The 20,933-nt window shown below is 43.2% G+C and overlaps 1 protein-coding gene across 4 annotated transcripts in view; it reads left to right on the forward strand.

Moving 5' to 3' along the window:
* Nucleotides 1–20,933, forward strand: part of ANKRD6 (ankyrin repeat domain 6) — an 86,893-nt gene that overhangs the window by 38,677 nt on the left and 27,283 nt on the right. For 3 of the 4 annotated variants that reach the window (XM_066547474.1, XM_066547477.1, XM_066547475.1), the window contains exons 3-4: nt 3,300–3,440; nt 14,476–14,732. In XM_066547474.1, coding sequence (XP_066403571.1) covers nt 14,613–14,732 — 120 coding nt within the window. In that variant the 5' untranslated portion in view covers nt 3,300–3,440; nt 14,476–14,612. Of the gene's footprint in view, nt 1–3,299; nt 3,441–10,672; nt 11,109–14,475; nt 14,733–20,933 lie in introns of those variants that run through there. The other variant, XM_066547476.1, reaches the window with a different exon arrangement.

Here is a 20,933-nt window from a genome sequence, read left to right on the forward strand (position 1 = left end):
TAAGACTGGCTTTTTTTCAGGAATTTTTCTCTTCTTCTGTTTCTCTAGCTTGGCAGACCGAAGATTTGTCACCATTAGGAAATAAAACAAATTTGTTTCAAGAGGACTCTAGATGGGCTTTACCAACATAGGGTTTGATCGATGATGGTGATGATGGATTAATTTTGAAAAATATGTACCCCACCTTATTCAGTCTCAGTATTGAGGAAAAAGATCATCTTTCAGTGAACAGCTGATATTTGAAGATGCTATCCTGTTGACAAACTGTTAATACAAATCTGTCTCCCTGGGATTTAGAAGATTAAGACCTAAATAATACTCTACAGCATCAGTATCAACATTGTCTAGCCTTGCCACTCTTGGCTTTATAGCTCATTGTATTTTCCAACATCACTTAAAATACCAGGTACACCAGGTGAATGGTGGAGCTCACCATATTTGTATTTCAAAGGTAGTGAAATAGGTGCTTTGCATTTCATTAATTGAATGTAAGTATACAAACATTTAACTGATGTATATGAACATATTTCATTGATGGTTCTAGAGAGGAACAACCACTCTTGTACAAAATAATAACTAATATTTATGCTGCTAAAATATACTTAATATGCATGAAAAATAATGGGTTTGGCTAAAACCAGGTTTGTACAGCTTTGTGTGTTTTTCATACAGCATAAAAAGGAGCACGGCACATCCAATGAATGCAATATTTAATCTAAAGTGAAATGCTTAACACTCATAGCAGCAGTTCAAAGATGAGGACAGCTTTATTAGTGTTTTAGAGTCACGCTTTCTTAAACTTGAATTCTCATCTTACTGTGATAATTAAAGTTTTGCTGTTGATCTCCAGTGATTAAATTGGCTCCCTTATATATCACAGTTACAGTGTTGATTTTTTAAGTCATTTGTGCATACATCAGAAATTGCAGGGAGGCGAAAAAAAGTGTTAATAATCTTTATTAACAAAGACTTGCATGACTGATGAAAATAGAGGAGTATATAAATTTTCTATTCCCACCAAAACAAAATTTGAAATACCTCCTCCGTAATGGACTGGAGTGTATTTTGGGAAATACCTGTGTATTTCTTAAATCATATGCACTAAGCAAATACAACAGTTTATAAAGAAGTAGTAATTTATTATAAATATTTACTCTATAGCCACAGTGAGGTTTTTGAGAGCATGGACTTGTCCCTGGGAGATTCCCTTTTTTCTCCCTCCAGTTCTCTCTCAGCAATTGTTTTGAAGAGAATACTGGCAAAAGAAGCTTTTTCATTGTTTGTACTCTCTTCTCCTTTCTTAGAAGCCTGTCATTCTTCAGCAAAGGCAGAAGTTCTTTGCCTGCCCTCCTTTGCTAACCCTTCCACTTGCCCTGATGATCATGTACAATCTCAGACCATTTAAATGCTTTTTCAGCTCTTCTCTTAGTATCCACCCTCATGTCTCATTCCTCTGGTTTTGCAAGCAGCATCTGAACCTCTTCCATCATGAAAAAAGACCAGACCATTACCAGTTACATTTACTCTTCTAGACACCTTCTGCAGTTCTCTTCTCCCCTTATTTGTCAATGTGCTGTCAGTAGTTGTTGGTGGTACAGTGACTTTTCCAGTCCAGCTTTGCACATTTCATTCTGGGCAGTGCCTTTCCTGACCTCTCCCTCCTCAAAGGTGACAATGTGTGCTTCCTCCTCAGCCTCACATCAGCTGCCATCTTTCTGCTGTTCCTGATGTTCTTGAAATCCTGCCCATGCTTTTGTTCTCTGATCTCAGACAAGATGTTGGGTAGCATGCCTGGGCTCTTAAACTGCTTATGGCATTGCTGCTGGATCCTTCCTACTCTGTCTGCCACTCTGTCCAATTGCTGCTGCTTGATTTTCCTCACGAGTACAGAACAGGCATCTATTTCACCTTCTGGACCCTTTTCTTTGAACCGAGTTTCAGATTGTTAGTAGTCTTAAACAAGTAATATGTAAATTAGCAGCATGTTATGTTAATTTCATACTGTAGATACTATTTGCCAGATAGACTTTGTATTGCTGTGGAGTTACTTCTGTTAGCCTGCAGTTTTCAAAGAGTATAGATAAGAGATAAGATACCCAAGTGAAATCACACTAGCTGTGTTCCCAATGACCCAATGAACCTGCTGAGATGAACAGAATGACACAACTAATCAAATTATCTTGAATTAGACTTAATTATGTTTTTGCATGAATGTTTCTGGTTTGTTTGTGGTTTGTTTTTGGTTTGTGTTTTTGTTTGTTTTTTTTTTTAAAGGAACCTTCTATTTTTCCAGTTTGTACATGAAATTATAAGAGCACATAACCTGTGGAACTTGTACCACCTCTGAGACATTTTAGGAACCTGTTTTCAGAGTACACCATTTATTCCTAAACTGAAGTAGCATATAAATTCATCCAAGCTGTAAGAAGGGATGAGCTCTGGAGATGTCTGTCCAAGTTCCATTTCTTGATTCTCACTTTAGACTGTCTTTTTGCACATCATCTTGAATGTGACTGTTGATAGTCTACCTGTAGTTTAAATACAGTTTATTTATTTGGTTCTTTATATTTCAATTGGTATTTCCAATTAAAATGAAACAGCAAGGTGTGTTCACAAGACAGTGACATTGTCATTGACAACATAGTCAGCAAAACAGTACCAAAAGGTCAAGTCACAGACATAACTGTGCTTAGTTTTCCAATGCCTTTATGCTTTTGTACTGCAACATATCTGCTGATCGTAATGTATTAGGAAAAAGGATAGCAAAAGCAGCTAAATTATGTGGTAATTTTAATTAGTAGGAAAGAGGGATGGTAAGGTCTTCCAACAGCATTTTCTAATTGATGTCACTGAACTGGCATTTCAGCAATGATTTCTGCTTCAGAGATCATGAGAGATTATTTATCCTTAGCAGTTTTCAGCTCTCAAAAGTTCATGCGGGCCAAGTGACTTCCATCATTCATGAACACTGTTGTGAACTTGTCCCTTTCCTGATTTTATTGATTTGTCACGTGATTTCTGGGAAGAAATTAAAGTCTCTGTTGCATTTTCCTCATCCTTACAAAGCAGTGAGAGCTGCACAGTTTTATTTTCAGAGGTCAGTTAGTGGGAACCAAACTGGAGAGCTGTGGTTGGAACTTGTTTATGATGGGAAGTGGGTGTATAAACCTCAGGAGGAAAAGCCTGGGTTTGCCCAGGTGTATGCTGGCAGCTGAGTGCTGCAGAAAACACTGGTATTAAATTTCTGTGTTCTCACTCTGCTGTGATTCTCCATTTATGATGTGTTTCTCCTCACCCAGGAGCAGTGTACAGAGACTTGCTGTTGTTGCCAACACTGGAAAGACTGAAGCTGGCATCCCCATAGTCCTTCTCCAGAGGTTGCCTTGCAAGACACAGCTATAAATTTTCATCAGAAAAAACTGAATCCTAGATCCTTAAGAGTGAGTAAAAAACAAATGTGACCTTTCTGAATTTTTGTCTAAAATGTATAAAAATAATGCCATGCATTTTGCATTTTAGAAATGCATTCCAGTTCCTGGGTAACTAGGGATTGTGAAGGGCTCTGACTGAACCTGTGGCACTGGGTTATGGTATTTACATTGCACTGCTGTGTTCTTTGGGGTGTGTAGTTCCTTGCTTCCTCTGCTGTCTTTGTACGCCTCTGTTGAGCTCCATTTTTGAGGACCAGAGGCTTGAGGAGTGTCAAACGTTGAAATGGGATTTCCCTGAGCAGGAGGGAGCTTAGCTAGCTTGAATTCTTCAAGATAAAGTCACAGACTGTCCCCCTAGGAAGCCCCATCCTCTGCACAAGGAGGGGCTTTCCATGCACTAAAAGGTTCCATTGTTTCTGGAAAACACGGCACTCTCAGTGCTGGAGGACTAGCTGCTCTTGTGGGATCACTGACTAGGGCTTAGAAAATCAGACCTGAGAGTGTGATGTGATTTCTGCAGTCCATGCAGAAGATAAGTCATTACTCAGATTTGCTGATACTTTCTGCACTGGTTCATTTTTGCATCTCGTTTCCAATCTGAGTGTTTTCCCATGGTGAGTTAGAGTGCTTGCTCCACATGGTTACTCCAGCTCTTTGGTCCCACTGTCCTCAGCTTCCATAATGGACACCTCTGACTGAAGAGGTGAGTTATTTGAGAGCTGTTAACTGTCAGTGTCCAAGGAGAGTCTTTTCCCTCAGACAGCATCCCTCATTATCATGCTATCACCAGTGCACCTTCTGGTCTCACCAGAGATTTTTCCATTGAGATAATCCCTGCACAGCTCTCTACTGTCACCCTTGCAAGCCAACATGAAAGCACGATCACCATGCCATCAGCATGAAGATATCTTCAAGTTAATAGCACAATACAGTCAAGCAACAAAAAATGTCATCTGGTGTGATGCATACAGCCCATAGAATGTGTGCAAAAAACTTTATTTTTTTTTAGTTTTATTTTTAAAGTTATTTTTATCCCCCAGACTTGTTTTTCTCAAAGATTTGGCTTATTTAGGTACTTTGTATTGTGGGATGCTGCTAAAGTAATTGTTTTATTCCTGAGGGGACTGCAGCATGTTGTAAAACATGGATGTAACAATCCTTTAATACAATATGAAAGGGTTTCCAGGTAGATACATTCTCTGTTGCTGCCTGAAGTGTTTGTGGGTTTTGGTTCTGCGAGTTATTACTGATTCTGCCCCTCCTGCTTGTGTAACTACAGAGAAGTCAGTGCTAAAACAGGACCATTGGGCTTGTCCATTGTGTTCTTCTTGGTGACCCCAGCTTAAGAAAAATAGAAACAGCATTTAACCCTCAATTTACAAACGGGGTGGTGGGACAGAAAGAACCTCTAAGCAGTGTGGGAGGGTGGAATAGGGAGGAAAGGCAGGAACTTCAAAAGGAGAGGAAATCCATGGGGATTTAGCTCCACTCGGTCCAAAATCAAGAGGATTAAACTCTGCTCAGAGTTGAGTGCCAAGCACTACACTGTAAGAATGGATCTCTGATTCCTGCAAGGCAGAGAATTACTGTTTAAGCTGCAGAAATAAGTCTGAGAATTTGGAGTGTGCTGGGAAGTGAATTTGATCTGTCTGATGCAGTTGCAAGGAAAGGCAAAGCCCAGTTCCAGGGCTCTGAGATGCAGAAGTTGATCTGTAGAGGAGATCAGAGGGAATTATTAACTGTGTGGTCATCATGAACTGAAGGGTTAACTGGCCTACAGGAATAAGAAGATTTTGACCATGGGGGATTTCAGCTAGTACAGAAGTGGTCCCAGGGGAAGACCAGTAAAGCAAGAGGCAGAGTCTCACATCAATGATGAGCCTTGTCACGAAGCTAGTAGTCAGCCAGACATCCCTGATGAGGGTCAAAGAGTTTGTCTAGAAGATCTTGTGGAAAGTTTGTGTGGGGAGCTCAACCTCTGCAGGAAAACCACAAGCAGTGCAGGAAATAACCAGAGGATAAGGCTCCAATTTGGGTAAAAAGTCCTTTCTATGGCACAGAGACATTAGAAGGTGTACAACACACTCACCTCAGCAGCCAAGAGGTGCTGTTAATTTGTTTTTCAGCTGGGAGAAACAAGAAGATGATGATTTCTCACATCTCAGACCACTGTTTCCTGTTCTTGCAGTTAGAACAGCCAATGGCAGTTGTTTAACCTTATTTGCTCAGGATGTTTGCCCCTTTTTCCACCTTTCCCACTTCTTTCACCTTTTCAGATGATAAGTTCCTTGGTTTTCTACTCCTTGATGGTATCTCAGGATGGCTGTGATTTCTGAAAACCCAGCTGCCCTTCAAAGATGCTGACTGCTCTTCTCAAGGATGCTGCTGGCTCCCAGGCTCACAGTCCAGCAGGCATCTCCTCTTTCAGCACACATACTCTGCTCAGTGTTTCTCTCCTTGCAACCAGGTTGCCTTTAGGGCTGTTTACATCAAGAGCCCTCTGCAAATATTCTGTGTGGTTTTGAGTACCAAGCCTCAAAAGAGCTGTGTCAGGGGATGAATGAGCAGAGAGCTGGAGTAAGTTATCTAGAAGGGAGTGGCAAAAACCCCAGTGTTTTATCTAGACAAGAAAGCAATGAAGGAAATGAAAGAAGGGAAGAAGACAGGGATCCTCTAGAGTGATCTTCCATACTTCATTATGTTTGTCAATATAGGAGATAAATATTAGTATAATTTTGATAAACCAGCTTATTTTGTGGGGAAGAGAGTATTTTAATTGTCTGGAGTACAGTACTGACAGTATTGAAATCTCTGTTCATTGCCCCAGTTTCTGTGCCTTTACATGGCAGTCCAGTCAATTTGCTGAGACTACTGACAAATGTATCCTTTGATATGTGTTGGAATAATTTGGTCATTTATGAACATCTTTGCACTAGAATAGGAGTAGAGACCTTCTGTGGGTGTCATGTAGGACCCTGCACAGCCAGGAAACAGCAGTTTTGGTGGCTGACTTGACCTGGCTACCAAAGCAGAATTGAGCCCATGGTCTCAAGAGGAAAAGCTTTATCACCTTCAGCTGCTGCTGTGTGACCCAAAACACTGAGCACCACAGGAGATGTGCAGCATGGAGGCTTTGTGCACTGCATTAGAATCTTTGCTATCTTTGCCCTAAACTCTGGGTAGGATAGGGTAAAGTCCCTGAACTTTTCTCTCCTTATTAGGATCTCCTCAGAGATGATTTAAAGTTGCTCCCCAGTTCTTCAGGTCTCTTGCAAAGTCTGCTAAGGTCAGAGAGAGCCCTCTGGCAGACTCTACAAGTTAGGAATCTTTCCTAAAGAGGTTCCCTGTGTGAATCAGATGCAGCTAATTTAGCTCATCAATAATGTTTTTTTTCTTGGGAGTTACAGCCAGTTTCTCAACAGCAGCGCTGGGAGATGAGTGCATGGCTCTAGGAAATGAGAATTACTGTCCTAGCTGTGCTGACTGGTGGGGTGATTCTATGCAAAAAAAATGTGACCTCCATGTCTGCTTCCCTGCTGTGTTCAGTTTCTCTCACTTGCCCATTTTCCAGGGTGTGCCAAATCCCTGGATATTTGTGCTTCCTCTTGCTGTTGCAGTACCCTGTGGTGGGAGGCAAATGGAAAAATCGTCATCTCTTGATGATAATGGTGTGCACCATAACAGGGGCACACACCTCTCTGGGGTTGTAGTGGACATACTCAGCATTTCCAGCCATGCTTGTCTGAATACACCTTTCTCCCACCCTGGCCTCTTCATCCCTAAGATTTCATCCACTGGCTTTGAGCTTGAGCCTTGTTAAGCTTTTAATTGACACGCTGCCTGCCAGACTCTTGCTCCCATGCCAGAAGCCCAGCAAAACTGAGGAACATTGTGCCAATATCCAAACATCTCGTGTAGTCATGTTGTCTCCATGATTCAGTGCTGAGCTGGGTGGCACTGGTTCACCTACCTCACCCCATCTCCCAGTGCTCTCCCAAGACATCAGCTGTGAAGGTGCAGGAGGGGCTGTGTCATTGCTGCTGGCAGCTCCTAAGTCATGTTTTTCTTGAAGAGGAAGAGCATTTCCAGTGCTCTTTTGCCAGCTGAAGAATATTTTGAAGCTGGTAAATGTGTTCTTTTCTTCTCTGCTGTGTCAGCCAGAGCATTTCCTGATCACTGCCTGGCTGCACATCTTTAATAGTGTGTATAAAAGATAGGATCCAGCTCAAATAGGAGTTTGTGCCTTGGTGCTGGTTGGCATTAGATTATTGTAGTGGTGTTTTCTGGCCTTGAAAAAGAATCTGTAAGTGTAGGAATTACTTTTTCTTGAAATTTTCTGGAATGTCTTTTGCAGTATTAACCTGGGTTACTGTTATATGCTGTCTGGGAGGGTGTGGGGCTGCTTGTGCTAGCAGGGAAGAGGGTTCAGGTCATACATGGGCAGGAGGAGACCTCTGCACCAGCACTGTGACATGGCAGCAGCAGGGGCCCCAAACAGAATGGCAGATGCTGTCCATGCCAAAGATAATCTGAACCCTTGCAGCACAGGACATGTTTTGGGATCAGAAAAGGGAGAACAGCAGAGAAGGACAGGAAGATGGTTGTAGAAAGGGTTATGGCACTTTCTGCTCAGAATGAGGTCCTGCAGTCATTTTAATAGGCTCCTGCACAGAGGGTGATAGTGAGGAACAGTTCTCCCATCCAGAAGCCCCACTGTGTGTGATGGTAACATAAAACCCCACCCTCCCATGAGCACAGCCGTGTGTCTGCTTGGTTCCCAAGGTTAGGCTCTGGCACTTCTGTTAAACAGCAGTCAGCTGGAAAGATCTCCTAACTGGTTTTATGCAAATGGGAAGAGATGTGTCATGCATGTGTGTTTGCACACTGGCACTGTCCCCTATCAAACAATAGATATTGTTTTGTCATGTAAATAGTGCCCAACTGACAGGGCTTTCTGGGAGTTGAGCTTGCTTGCACTGAGTGGTTTTGACGTGTGTGTATGCAGGTGTTGAAAGAGTGGGGAGTAACAAAGCTGAGGAACTTCAATGAGAAAAGTCAAATAACCCCCCCAAATCACGTTATATGGAAAGTGGTAAGTATATTACTTGTGTGTTGCATAAGGGAGATTAGGGCTAGAAGGCAGAGAAGTAAGAGGGGAAGAAAAGCAATTGTTTTCATACAAGATTAGTTATGTTCAAGCAATGACTTGAAACTGCCTCTGATCTTCATTGCTGGTCTCCATGTGTCCGTGCCTCTCTGCAGGAGCATCCTGCCTGGCAGCTGCAGCTCTGGAGGTTGGTTTTGGTGGCACCAAAGCATTGCCTGAGAGCTGCCAGGCAGCTGAGGATTTACACTGAGTGCAGCCAGCAGTGGAGGCCAGGCAACAGAGATGGGCTGGACAAAGCCGCTGGGGAAGCTGCGGTCGCTGTCCCTGTGTCCGTTCGTCGCCGAGCGGGGCTGGCTGTCGGTCCGTGGAGCAGTGGCATCAATCAGTCTGCTCTGGTTGTGGGAAGCCTGATGAGCAACTGTCATGCAGATGCTCCCTGGGAGGCTGCTAAATAGTCATTGTTGAAGTAATTACTAGCAACAAGTGGGGGGAAAAAAAAAGCAGCTCAGAAATTGTTTTCAGATGTCCCAGACAGCGGTGATACTTAGGGTGATGAATATGCAACTATCCATATGAAAACTGAATGATTGTATTTGCCACAATAAAATATGTCATGAAAACAGCAAAATCCATCCCCCCAGACTCGAAGTCTATGTAGATGTCCAATTCAATATGTTCCTTGGTATAAAACCTAACTCCAAAAATAGTGTTGATGGTGTTGTAAAGGAAAGAAGAAAAGTGTGACTCAAAAGCACATTGTTCTCAACCTGGTGGGGGGCTTTACTGTTTTCCAGATGAAGCTTCTGCTGGCTTTCACAATTACACCTTTGACTGATTTTTAACTGTCTTTTGGGGCAGGAAGGGGTGAGAGGCAGTATCTTCCCTTTAGCAAAATATATTTTTTTCCTGAGTTGTTTCTACTGGATTCATGATGAAAGTAAAGAAAAATCACTGAAAGGGAAGCAGTGCTGCATGTCTCGGACAAACCCTTTTAAAGTCAGCTGAAAGAAATGGCAGATATATCAGCATCCTGCAGTAAATGATAAATGAGTTCCAGGAAACCCACTCTTTCTAATGCAATAATCCACTCTGCTGAATAATGCTGTTACTCTAAAGTGAATACAATCTTAGTGTTTACGTCATATTTTATGTATGACAAACTGCTTTGCAAAGAGGCTGGATGAGAAAAGAAGCATTTTATAGATTTTATACTGTTATGTACTAATAAAAAAAGAAACCCATTTTGCTGTGAGAGTCAAGCACAGAAGAGCAATATTTAGATGTAGGAAATTTTCTTAGAAAGAATATTATTATGAATTAGTAGCTTTTACCTACTCTCCCATAAAAAAATGGTCTAGTTCCGTATTTTAATATTGGAGTGTTCCAAAATAATTTAGACTAATTTTATTCCATTGTTTATGTTGAATAAAATAAAGCTACAAGATGTTGAGATTTTTTCTTGGACTAGAGGTTCCCCAGGGCAGTGGTCACAGCCCCAAGCCTGCCAGAGTTCAAGAAGCATTTGGACAATGCTCTCAGGCACATGGTGGGATTTTTGGAGCCATCTTGTGTGGAGTCAGGAGTTAGACACGGTGATCTTTGTGGATGCCTTCCAACTCAGGAAGTTCTGTTATTTTATGATTCTGTGATTCTATTCAGCATAATTTCTGGTGATAAACTGAAAAAGAGAATTTGGGATCCCTTGCAGAAAACTGGGGGTCCCTTCTTCTTTTTTTCCCCTTTCATCTTGTACCTCAGCACATATGGAAACTTTGTGTTAGCTATGTAAGCATTCTTTTATTCAAATACTAATTTAACTTAGTGATTGCATTGAGAATGACCTGTGCTCTGGTATTTCATCTTTTCCATTTAGCACAGAGAACTTCTTAAAATTGATTAGCTCACAGCTCCTAAATCTTTCATAGTTTTGGCTTTTTTCTCTTCCCTTAGTGAGAATGCTGCTGGTTTTAACCCTTTGCATGAACTTAGGGGAATCTGTTGCCTAGCCTTTCAGCATCTGTTTCCTAGACTGTCCTTTGGCTTTTGAAAATCATCATTCCTGTGCTTTTTTTGTTACTGACGTGCAGGGGCTACGGCCACTGAAGCAGCCTGGCAGCAGTTTGGAGGGGAGGGAGCTGGGGAAAGGTGCAGAGAGTGTTTTTGCCAGCTCTGCCAGTTGCACGGGAGAGAGGACAGAGCTGGGAGCTTTACAACCCTGCCATCGAGCAGCCAGCTGCCCACCCACAGGCTGCTGTGCCACCCCAGACAGACAGACAGACAGACAGACATGTCCTAAGTGTCCGTGGGGCAGTGTGGCTCAGTGAGCTGAGAGCATAATCCGTGGGGATGCAGCTGGACCTCAGTGCCGGGGGATGGTGCCTCGCAGCTGCCGACTGGGAACACTGATCCACAGTCAGCCTCTCCTTTTCCACACTCCACTGATGGGCTGAGCTCCTTATCCTCCGAAGGGATTGACCCACAACAAAGCAGCTGAACCTGTGGGCATCACATCTGGCCAGTTTCCTTGGAGAGGCTCAGGAAGTAGGTGTTGCTTTCCCAGCCCGCTCCAGGTAAGTAATCTGATCTTAAACAAAGAAGCACAGAGATGGCTGGTTTTCATTTAAAAATATGCTAAAGCAAAATAATTTTTTCTGTTGTTGTTTTGAAGGCATAAGATTTGAATATTCTCATGCTCTGTGCCTCCCTTGAGCTTCTGGATCTTGGGGGTGATAATGAGGGATTTAATTCTGGGCAGCAGGTGCTGGCAGCAGGGATGCGATGCAGCGCCTGTAATCGTGTTGTCGGGTTCATTTTGCACCATCTGGGTGTGAAAGGAGCAGTCAAGCTTTTAATTGCAGTCCTTGGGCATCTGGTACCTTCCTCCTGCTGCTGGGGGTGCAGACATGGTCAAGGAAAGACACTCTGTGTGTCTGAGGCATGCAGAGAGTTAAATCTGGGGGCAGCAATGCCACTGCCAGTGCAGCCACTGTGCTGGGCATGGGTCCCTGGGGAGGGGAATGAGAAGACTGTTCCCACTTCCACTGTTCACCCATCACCTTTTCCTACCAGCTCAGGAGAAAAGGAAAGTTGGTCTTTCAGTTGTCTGGGCTTCCTGTTCTAAATGGACTCACTTTTCTGAATTGCAGATAATCCCAGTTGAGGAGATGTAAAGCAGATTTGGTCACAGGGAATGTGACCTGTTGTTTGAGCAGGAGCCAGGCTCGTGCTGTGACAGCCCTCTGGGAACAGGACCAACACCTGCTGGAGACCTGGGCAAAGTGGGAGATACCCCTAAAAGACCAATAGCTGAATCAGCTCCTTGCTGTGTTTTTATGTATGATCCAAGTAGTGGAAAAGACAAGAAGGCAAACTCCATGATAGCAGTGATGCGGTCACAGTCCATCACTCCAGTGTGGCAGGGCATGGCAGGAGGAGGCTCATGATCTCACTGTGCTGCAGGGATGGGAAAACTGTGGGAGAGAGGGAGAACTATTCAACTAGGGAGTATGATTTCCAGCATTTACCTTGCACAGTTTATCCAGACTTTTCCAGCCCTACATTGTTGAGGTATTAGTGTCTTTCTAGCGGTGTGGCTAAGATGTGATGAGCATCTATGGTTTCTGCAAACTTGCTCAGAAATATCAGTGTATCAGGAAAATGTCTCCATTGAGACTGAGATTTTTGCAGTGAATATGCAAATCTGTCAGTGACAATGATGTCACTTCATTGTTTTGCTTTTGTTGTTTTGGTTTTTTTTTTTAAATTTAAGAGGTAAGAAAACCAAGCAGGTTCTGACCAGAGATGTTTTAAGATGTCAGTGTACATGTCTCCAGCCAAAGTGTTGGCAGGCATCTAAGGGATAAGGCTGGGAACAAACAAGTGATGGAAGTGATGGCACAGTTCACCTGGAAACTATCACTGCCCAGGCAGGGGCTGGCACAGACACACACCATCCTCTGCCTGAGGAGCTCCCTGTTGTGAGGTGTGCCCTGCACTGTGTACTGGTCACGGAGGGGAGCTGTGGGTTGTGCTCCTGGCTTATGGAAGCTCCATTTGGGATGTGATGGGAGACTCAGGGATGTTGGGAGCAGGGGGCTGGGATCGTGGGTGGGTGGTGGGGAGGTATGGAGGGAGGGTGGGTGTTCCACTTGCTTTGGAAGCAGGAGTCACTGGAAATCAAATACTTGAGGAGGTAAGATTGGAACTTGTGTTGTTTGTTACAGTTCAAATTAGTAAGTGTAGGCCACCTGTGTTTCTTGGAGCCTTTTTAATGGTTTGTACTATAATGTGCACAGCACTCTGCCAGAGGAGCAGGGTATGATGTGCTAATGAAGGACATGAGGGGTTTTCTATAATCTTCCCTATTTTCCATTTTACCAGGGTACAAACTGTGTCCATTACTCTGAGGGTGTGGGTGAAACCAGTCCAGTGGCACAGGGTACAGCACCACCCCTCTGTTGTTCTATGTTATGCTGACTTTGAGGCCTAGAAACTCTTTGTCTGGTTTCTCTAAATAAATGTGCAGCTATTTCCATGTTGCTCCAAACATGTTTGCACTTGGAAAGGAAGAGAAAGGTGAGGAAAAGCTAACTTGAATCTTTTAAAAGGAAATGGTCTTGCCTAATGCTTATACTTAAAAATCAAAAATCAGTTACCTGAAGCTTTTACTGGCTTTGGCATAACTTTCTATCAACCTCAGTGAAAACAGTAACTTCTCTGTGCTTTCAAGGGCCTTTTTCTAAGATGCATGTAATATTCTTCTGCATATTGTTCACTTTGAAGGCTGTTATAAGAATTAAAGCTCATAAAGCATTCTAAGATTTGCTAATATAAATCACCTTAGGAGTGCAAATTAAATTATGTTGCCATCTACTACTACAAATTAACCTACAGTTTTAGTTATAGCTGTTCTGAGATGGATTTAAAGGATAACCTAAGGGTGAAAGACATTGTATTCCAGTATCGATCTCCAGGATCATCCAGGACCCTGCACCTATTACTCTTTGACTATGCAGAGTGTTTTGCACTGGTGGCTGTTAAAGGGCAGTGCGGTGATATTTCAAGAGAGGAGGACAGATAATTTGTAAATACACTGGATATCTTGAAGGTGTTTTTCCTGTTCTGAAACAATTAAATGCTAACGTGAAAAGAGCACAAATGAAACTGAAATATTCCCAAACTGGGCAGGTTCTGGATCCCACAGCTCAAAGTGATCAGTGGATACATTTTCTGTAATTATATCAGAAAACTCTTTTCAGCTCTGATGGCTCGTTGGATGGGTCAGTGAAGCCTGGGCAGACAGACAGACATACAGTTTGCATGATGAGTGCTAAATCTGAATTGTTTCTGGAATCAGTGGGGAATGATGTCAGCTTGGTGGGGAGAACATAATTTCTCAGTGACAGCAAAGATGAGTGTTTCCCAATAGCAGGTTGTGATCTTTCCCAGCAGTGTCCTTGGGATGGTTCAGGGGAGGCTGTGAAGCATTTCATACTCGTTAGGGAACAGTCAGCTGCCTTTAATTGCTGACTGCACTCAATCCTTCCAGGGCAGAGGTTTGTATATCTATATCAGCAGTCAGTAACTATAACCTATTCTTGTTCCTCTGGCCAACAGGAGTTAACCCACCCTTGGCTAATTAAAGACCAGGAAACCTGGTGGGCGGACCACACAAATAGAAGTTAGGCTGAAAGAGAGTAAAGCTCTCAGAAAGTTCAAGGATTTTTGTCCCAACCAAGGGGAATGAGGGCACATTGAAAATGTGCTACTGTCTACATCCCTCCACCTTGCAACAGAAGTGCAATGTCTTCAGGAGGTTCTGAGGAGTTCTTGTGATCCCCTCCCAAGCCAATGCCAAGATGAACGCTCAGGGAGGAGCTGCTGTAGTGCTCTGTTTCTGAAAGCTGCCTGACAGCAGTGTTGTTTTCTGATCCATAGGTCCAATGGATGGCATAGCAATAACATCACTGTCCAGGGAGCTGGAATCCTTCCTCGCCTGCCTGCATGCTGCTTGAACTGATCCCAAGCCTTTGTTTTTGGACTGAAGAAACCTGAAAACCTTTCTCTCCTAATTCATGAGCCAGCAGGATGTGGTCGCCGTGCTTTCAGAACGCCTGCTTGTAGCCGCCTACAAAGGCCAAGTGGAGAATGTGGTGCAGCTTATCAACAGGGGTGCCAAGGTAGCAGTTACCAAGGTAACCAGAGAAAAACGCTTTGCAAAACCCTGGGAACTAATGTAACTCTTCTAGACCATTGTCTGTGAAAATGCCCTCCTAGCTTTACCAATCTGAATGTGACTGAAGTTAGTGTTCAGATTTCCTTAAAGTTTGCACTTAATAGCTCACACAGATTTGCTCTATAGTGGTCGTCTGGTGTTTATACCCTTTGCAGGAGGTGCAGCTGTGATGAACACTTAGTCCTTGCAAACACAGTGACACAGACAGAGGGGAGTAACATTTTTCAAAGCATTCATTGACTTTTGAACAGTGTGTGACCTGATGAATGGAGCGATTCATCACTGTCAAGGGAAGGGGGTTCAGGGCACCCGTCTCCCTGGTTGAGGAGATGGGGGAAAGCCACCTCTTGTGGCAGGGTAAAGGGATGCAGAAAGTGTTTCTTGCTGCTGAAGTCTCTTGGTGCAGCAGCCTCACTTATACCCAACCTCTTCATTGGTTTGTTTTGTGTAGTCCCTTAGTCAGTTCCAAACTTGGGGGTTGCAAATTGTGTTCCCTGTACCTTTGAGAAAAGTCAGAGTCAAAGGATTTCTGCTTAGATACAAGTGAGTTCAAACTGATTATTCACCTGTTCCTAATGCTCAACATGTTATAAATAATACTATCTTAGAAAAGATGAGATGTAATTATCTGTTGCAGAGAAGGTTTGATCAACAAAAAACCCTCAAATAGATAGGTAAGTCAAATCTTTCGACCTATAACATAAAATTTGGGGCATAATGTTTTGATGAACTGTTGTTTGCCATCCTACCTACTTATATTTGTGTTTCCATATTGATTTTGAATGTTACATATGTATGGAAGCTAATATTTACAGATAGAAAACACTTTTGATAAAAAGAGGAAAAGATAGAATGCTTATCTGTCAGTGACAGTTGTTTTCAGTCCCTTCACAGTGTTTGAGTTGTAGATAATACTTATTTTGAAAGTTGGAGTGATCCAAGGACAACCTGTGCTTGTAAGTTTTGTGTGCCAAAATAAAACTTGCTGGTAGATACAAAGCACAGATGTTATAAGCATGAGTAGTCCCATGTAGACAGCAGTTCTGTTCTCCAAGCAACTCTGTAGCTGATGAAAAACTATTAAAGGTAGTCAGCAATAGACCAGGAAATACTGACCTACACATACCTGGCTGGTAGCTCAGGGTTTTGTGGTTGTGTTTTCTTTTGTTTGTTTGGGTTTTTTTGTTGTTTTTTTTTTTTTAAGATTGTGAGCTTTGAGGCTGCTGAGGGACCTCTGCTAATTACAATAAAAAACAAATAACGTAGATTTGACTTTGAAACACAAAATCAGGTTAATTTGATAGAATGCAGATTTCCTAGAGTTGACAAGTTTTTCTTTCCTACGTGGCATAGGTAGCTCCCTTGCTTTGTTGTTCTGCCCTGTGTGGAAAATTAAAACAAAGCTCATTTGGCAGCAAAATTGTGATCAGGTGCAAAGTGCTGGTGTTTCTGTGGAGACATGTGCTTGCCAACCATGCTGGAGAGGTGTGAGCTCTGAGGCCATGCCTGTAGCTCACCAGGTACTACAGCACTGTAGCAATTCTTTCCTAGAAGTTGTGGGTCATCCCCGTGGACCCAGAGAGGGAAGATGACAAAAGCTGTCCCTGTTGTCCTTGTGGATGCAACCCAGCACACTGACAGGCAGGACAGATGAGCTGCTTGGGTAGCCTGGTGACAAGCCCTGCTCAGAAGAGATGAAGTCAGATCTGCAAGACTGTGGAGGAACGCACACAGAGGAGCAGGGGCTGTCTCAGAGCAGCAGCCAGGGCTGTGTGTATGGGACCTTTTGAAGGCTCACAGACTCACTGCTCCCACACCATCAGCCACAGAGAGCTGAGCTCAGTGCCAACCAAGAGGTGTGAGACCAACCTGGTGCCCTCACCAGGGCCCATCCATCCAGGCTCTGTGGTGTCCTGTCCAGGTGTGCACAGCGTGGAGTTTGCATCCTGCTCTCACCCAGCCTGCCAGCTGCACAGGGAGAGCATGTGTAGATTTTTCTACAAAAGGCTGTATAAACATTCCCTGGAATAGTTTGGCTTGCTAATCTGATGACACACACAAAAGCTGGAAAGAGAAAGATCTGTTTAAAATTAAGGACATGGTTGTCACAAGAGTGGGGATGTATAAATTAGACTCAAGTATATTGAAACAGGAAATCTGGAGGGGCTTTTTGAGCATCAGGTTCTTGTGCAGTTTTCTACTAAGCAGAACAAGCACAAAATAAGAACAACTTTCAGGATAGAGGTTTTTAATTTTAGAATGGAAATTAGCAGAATTTTTGTAGTGCAGTAGAATAGACCAAGCTTTCAGATAAATTGAAACCCAGAACCCTCTTCTCCCCCAAGATAAAACTCATTGCACAATGAAGCATAAAAATAAATGTATCCATGTGCCTGCCTTAGATCTGGTTTTCCTGTATGTCTCCTGTTTTTGTTAGTTTTCACTTTGTTCTGCCTAATTATAAATTACAGGGGTTTGCTTCCAAAAAAAGACAACATTTGATTTGGTCCTTGTCAACCAAACTTCCTGCTGAATTCTCTGGGTTTTATTGGAGGAGAATACATGGAGACAAAGCTCTTTGGAGGGAAAGAAAACGTTCCCCCATCACAGCAGTCTTTAAATGTATTTCTGATACACATCTGTAAGCACAGACCAATTGTTGTGAATCACACCCCAGAGCCACAGATTAAAGTGTCCAGGATCTTGACATAAGTGCTAGAGTTCTTTATTCAAAAAGGATCAATTGAGCATAGCTCAAGAAAAATGAAGAGTATTTTCTTTAACAAACCAAGTACTAGTAAATGCCTTATAGCTGACTTGTCCAATTCTGGTTTTGTTGTGTATGTCAGGTCATATGATGTGGTTAATTGTTGCTTCAGTAAGCAACAATTCATCTGCAAAATAGTATCTAATTTTTGTCACTTCTGAGTAGATGATTTCAGAAGAAAAGAGGAAGAATAGGAAAGAAACAAAATCCAATGGAGAATACACATACACACATCCAGGTGCTGACGTGAGCGTTACGGTGACGATGCACTGGTTTCATTTTGACAGCGTTACTAGCAAGGCATCTCTGCAGGTGAAGTCAGTATGGAAATGTGCACCTCCTCTGACTCCAGTGAGGGAGACTCAGATTTGAGGCCTTTTACAATATGTAGAGAGGAGCTGATGGCCTCTAGGTCCCAGAGGTGATGGCAATCTGCCACCAGGGAGCCCACAGTGGGAGAGGGCCGGTGGCACTGTGTGGCACATGCATTGGGCACTCGTGGTGGTGCTGGACCTCTTCCACCAGCCATTGGGGTTGTGGCCCAGGGCAGGTGTGGTGCTCAGCAGAGGCTTTGTGGCTCTGCCCTTCCCAAAGGGCACCTGCTTGGTCTCAGGGTGCTCTGTCGCTGCTCTGCCTGATGTGACAGAGATAATTTCCATTTTTACACCTTTTTGTCTGCCATTCTTCACACGTATGAAGAAGAAAACAAGAAAGTTGGTCCCCTCTTTCAGTCTTTTTTTTAGAGCTCTCTTTTAGTGAAATTATTGACAGCTGCATCTTTGGCACAAAAGCTCTGGGACTGTTGCTGAGCTGATGTGCCTTGCTGTCCTCCCAGGATGTTGTTGTCCTTTTCCTGAGGGTGTTGGGTTGGCATGGCCAGGTTTTGGTAGCAGGAAGGGCTACCAGTGTGGTTTCTGTGAGAAGCTGCTAAAAGCTTCCCCAGGTCTGGTAGAGCCACTGCCAGGTGGCTCCAAGATGGATGTGCTGCTGGTCAGGGCTTGGCCAGTCAGGAATGGTAGTAACTCCTCTGGGATAAAATATTTAAGAAGGAAGAAAAGAAGTTACAGAGATGTAATTATAGCCAGGGAACAGCAGTGAGAACATGTGAGAGGAACAACTCTGCAGACACCAAGGTCAGTGGTGGAGGAGGAGGAGGTGCTTCAGATGGTGGAACTGAGATTCCCTGCAGCCCATGGAGGCAGACCCATCCCAGAGTAGGTGGATGCCTGAAAGAGGCCTGTGAATCCATGAGAAAATTGTGCTGGAGCAGGCTCCTGCATTGATCATAGCTATAAAATTGAATTCTGCAGAGAATGGATGATCATTCAGAAAAAAAAAGTCCTAAAGAAATGGAAAAGGTAGTGCTTCTGTTTTGATTCAGTAATTGTTTGATTTAACTTCTGAAGCAGTCATGTTATGAACACAACATATGGCAACGCTTTTGTAATGCTGGGATACTTTAAGTCTCAGCTTCAGAGCATGTTGAGTTCTTTAAAGCAATTCTCTTTTTCTTGTTTTTTAAGCTAAGACAGAAGCAAAAAAAATAAATGTGTTTTGGTGCTTTCCCATTTTTGCACACCTTCAGTTTGAAAGGCTATTTGTGTCTGTTTTAAACAATAAATAAAGATAAATTAAAAGGGACTAACAAACACTTAGGAGCTTGCTGAATGCCTATTGAGGTCAATGAGAAGCTTTCTGCTGACTTGAGTGAGCAGGTTATTCATGGAGAACAGTCCAACAAATTATCAGTGTGAACAATGTGACAGGACTTGGATTTTGCTTTCAGGCTTTTCCAATAAAATGTGGACAGGCATGTTTTTTATGAGTGCAGAACAGATGAATAAATAACAGTCCTTGTGCACCACAAGAGGAGGGTGAGATGGAGAACTGAATGTACCTGCAGAAAAGTACCTACACATAGATAAACACAAGGAAGGATCACGGGGCTGACAGTGCTAAGGGCTCCCTGTATGGGTTTGGTTGTGGCGTGCATGCACCTTGGCAGCAATGCTGGGAGGATTCTGCTTTTAAGTGGTGTGCATCAACAGCTGCCTGTCAATATCTGAAAGCTGGAGTGCAGATTTAATGCAAACAGAATCCTACCCTTGGATTGTACTGCTGAATTTCCCGTGGCTGTTTGCAGTGCTTGGTGTGACCCCATGCACCCCACAGCTACAGCAGCGTGTCAGGGTGCCCGGGAGTTGCAGCCTTAGTCCCAATAGGTCCCATTTATTTTGTCAATAAGTCTGTGACACAGGGCCATTTGTATGATTTGTTGCCTGATGGAGCAATTGTTTACATTTGAATAGAAGTCCAAATTGCTGCTTTTTTTTACATATGAATGACTGGTTTATTGGTTCATTAATCCCAAGTTGCAGCAGTGTCTCATTTGTATTTGTAATAACCCCCAAAACATTACAGTTTATATTTGGCACGGCTCACAAGCTTCTAAGTCAGTAATCTGCATGTAGAACAGTCCCTGGGTTTGGTGTTGTGTCCTTGAACTGAGCATCTAGGAGACATTCTGGTTTGTATGTTTGCTTTCCTTTATGTATATTCAGATAAACTCCCTCTTTGCTGCTGCCTTCAGTGCAGAATGTCTTTATGGAGGAGACACACAGAGGGAGTTTTGTCTGTCTGCCTTCATCTCTCTGCCCCCTATATATTTTGGGTAGGATGAATTGCTGTGAGAGAAAAACTTGGTGGGCTGGTGATTTGACTTGAAGACATGAAGGCAAGAGCAGCCCTGACTTTGCTGCTGTGGTATGGACTTGTTCAGTGTTTGTCTCCAAAGCTTGGTCTGCTCCAAATTTGTCATCACAGCATGAGTGGCACCCAAATTGCCTTGTCTCTTCCTCACAGTTTGTTCTCGATTGGTGTGTGCATGTGTATGTACATCCATACCTGTGTGTGCGTGTATTTGTGGGGGGATTTGATGTTTTTCCAAGTGTTTGCATTGTCTGCACTGGAACAGTGTCCAGCTGTACCACTCATCTCTGCTCTCATTTTGATGTTGCTGGGAAGAAAATCTGGCATTGCGTGTTCTTGCAGGGTTGTGATTAATCTTGAGATGATCAGTGCTCTTCCAAAAGCCTGAGCCTCTAATCAGTGTTATATGCTGGAATTGATCTTCCTTCCCAGTCTCCTTTCCTGGCTAATGTCATAGTTTTTGTTTACAGCGTCCCTCTAAAGTAGCAAGAACTCAAGGACTGCATGTGTGCAGAAATTCTGGTTCCTGAAGGCCTCTCTTTAGGGTTTTCCAGTAGGTGAGATGCCTCTCAACCTATATTTCTGGATAGAGAATCTGAAACACACTAATACTCTGGAATAAAAATGATCCTTTAGTCTTCCAGCTCAACCATGCCAGCAGGCATAGCTCATGTGGCAATTGCC

Source organism: Molothrus aeneus, chromosome 3 (assembly GCF_037042795.1).
Source record: "Molothrus aeneus isolate 106 chromosome 3, BPBGC_Maene_1.0, whole genome shotgun sequence".
Lineage (NCBI taxonomy): Eukaryota > Metazoa > Chordata > Aves > Passeriformes > Icteridae > Molothrus > Molothrus aeneus.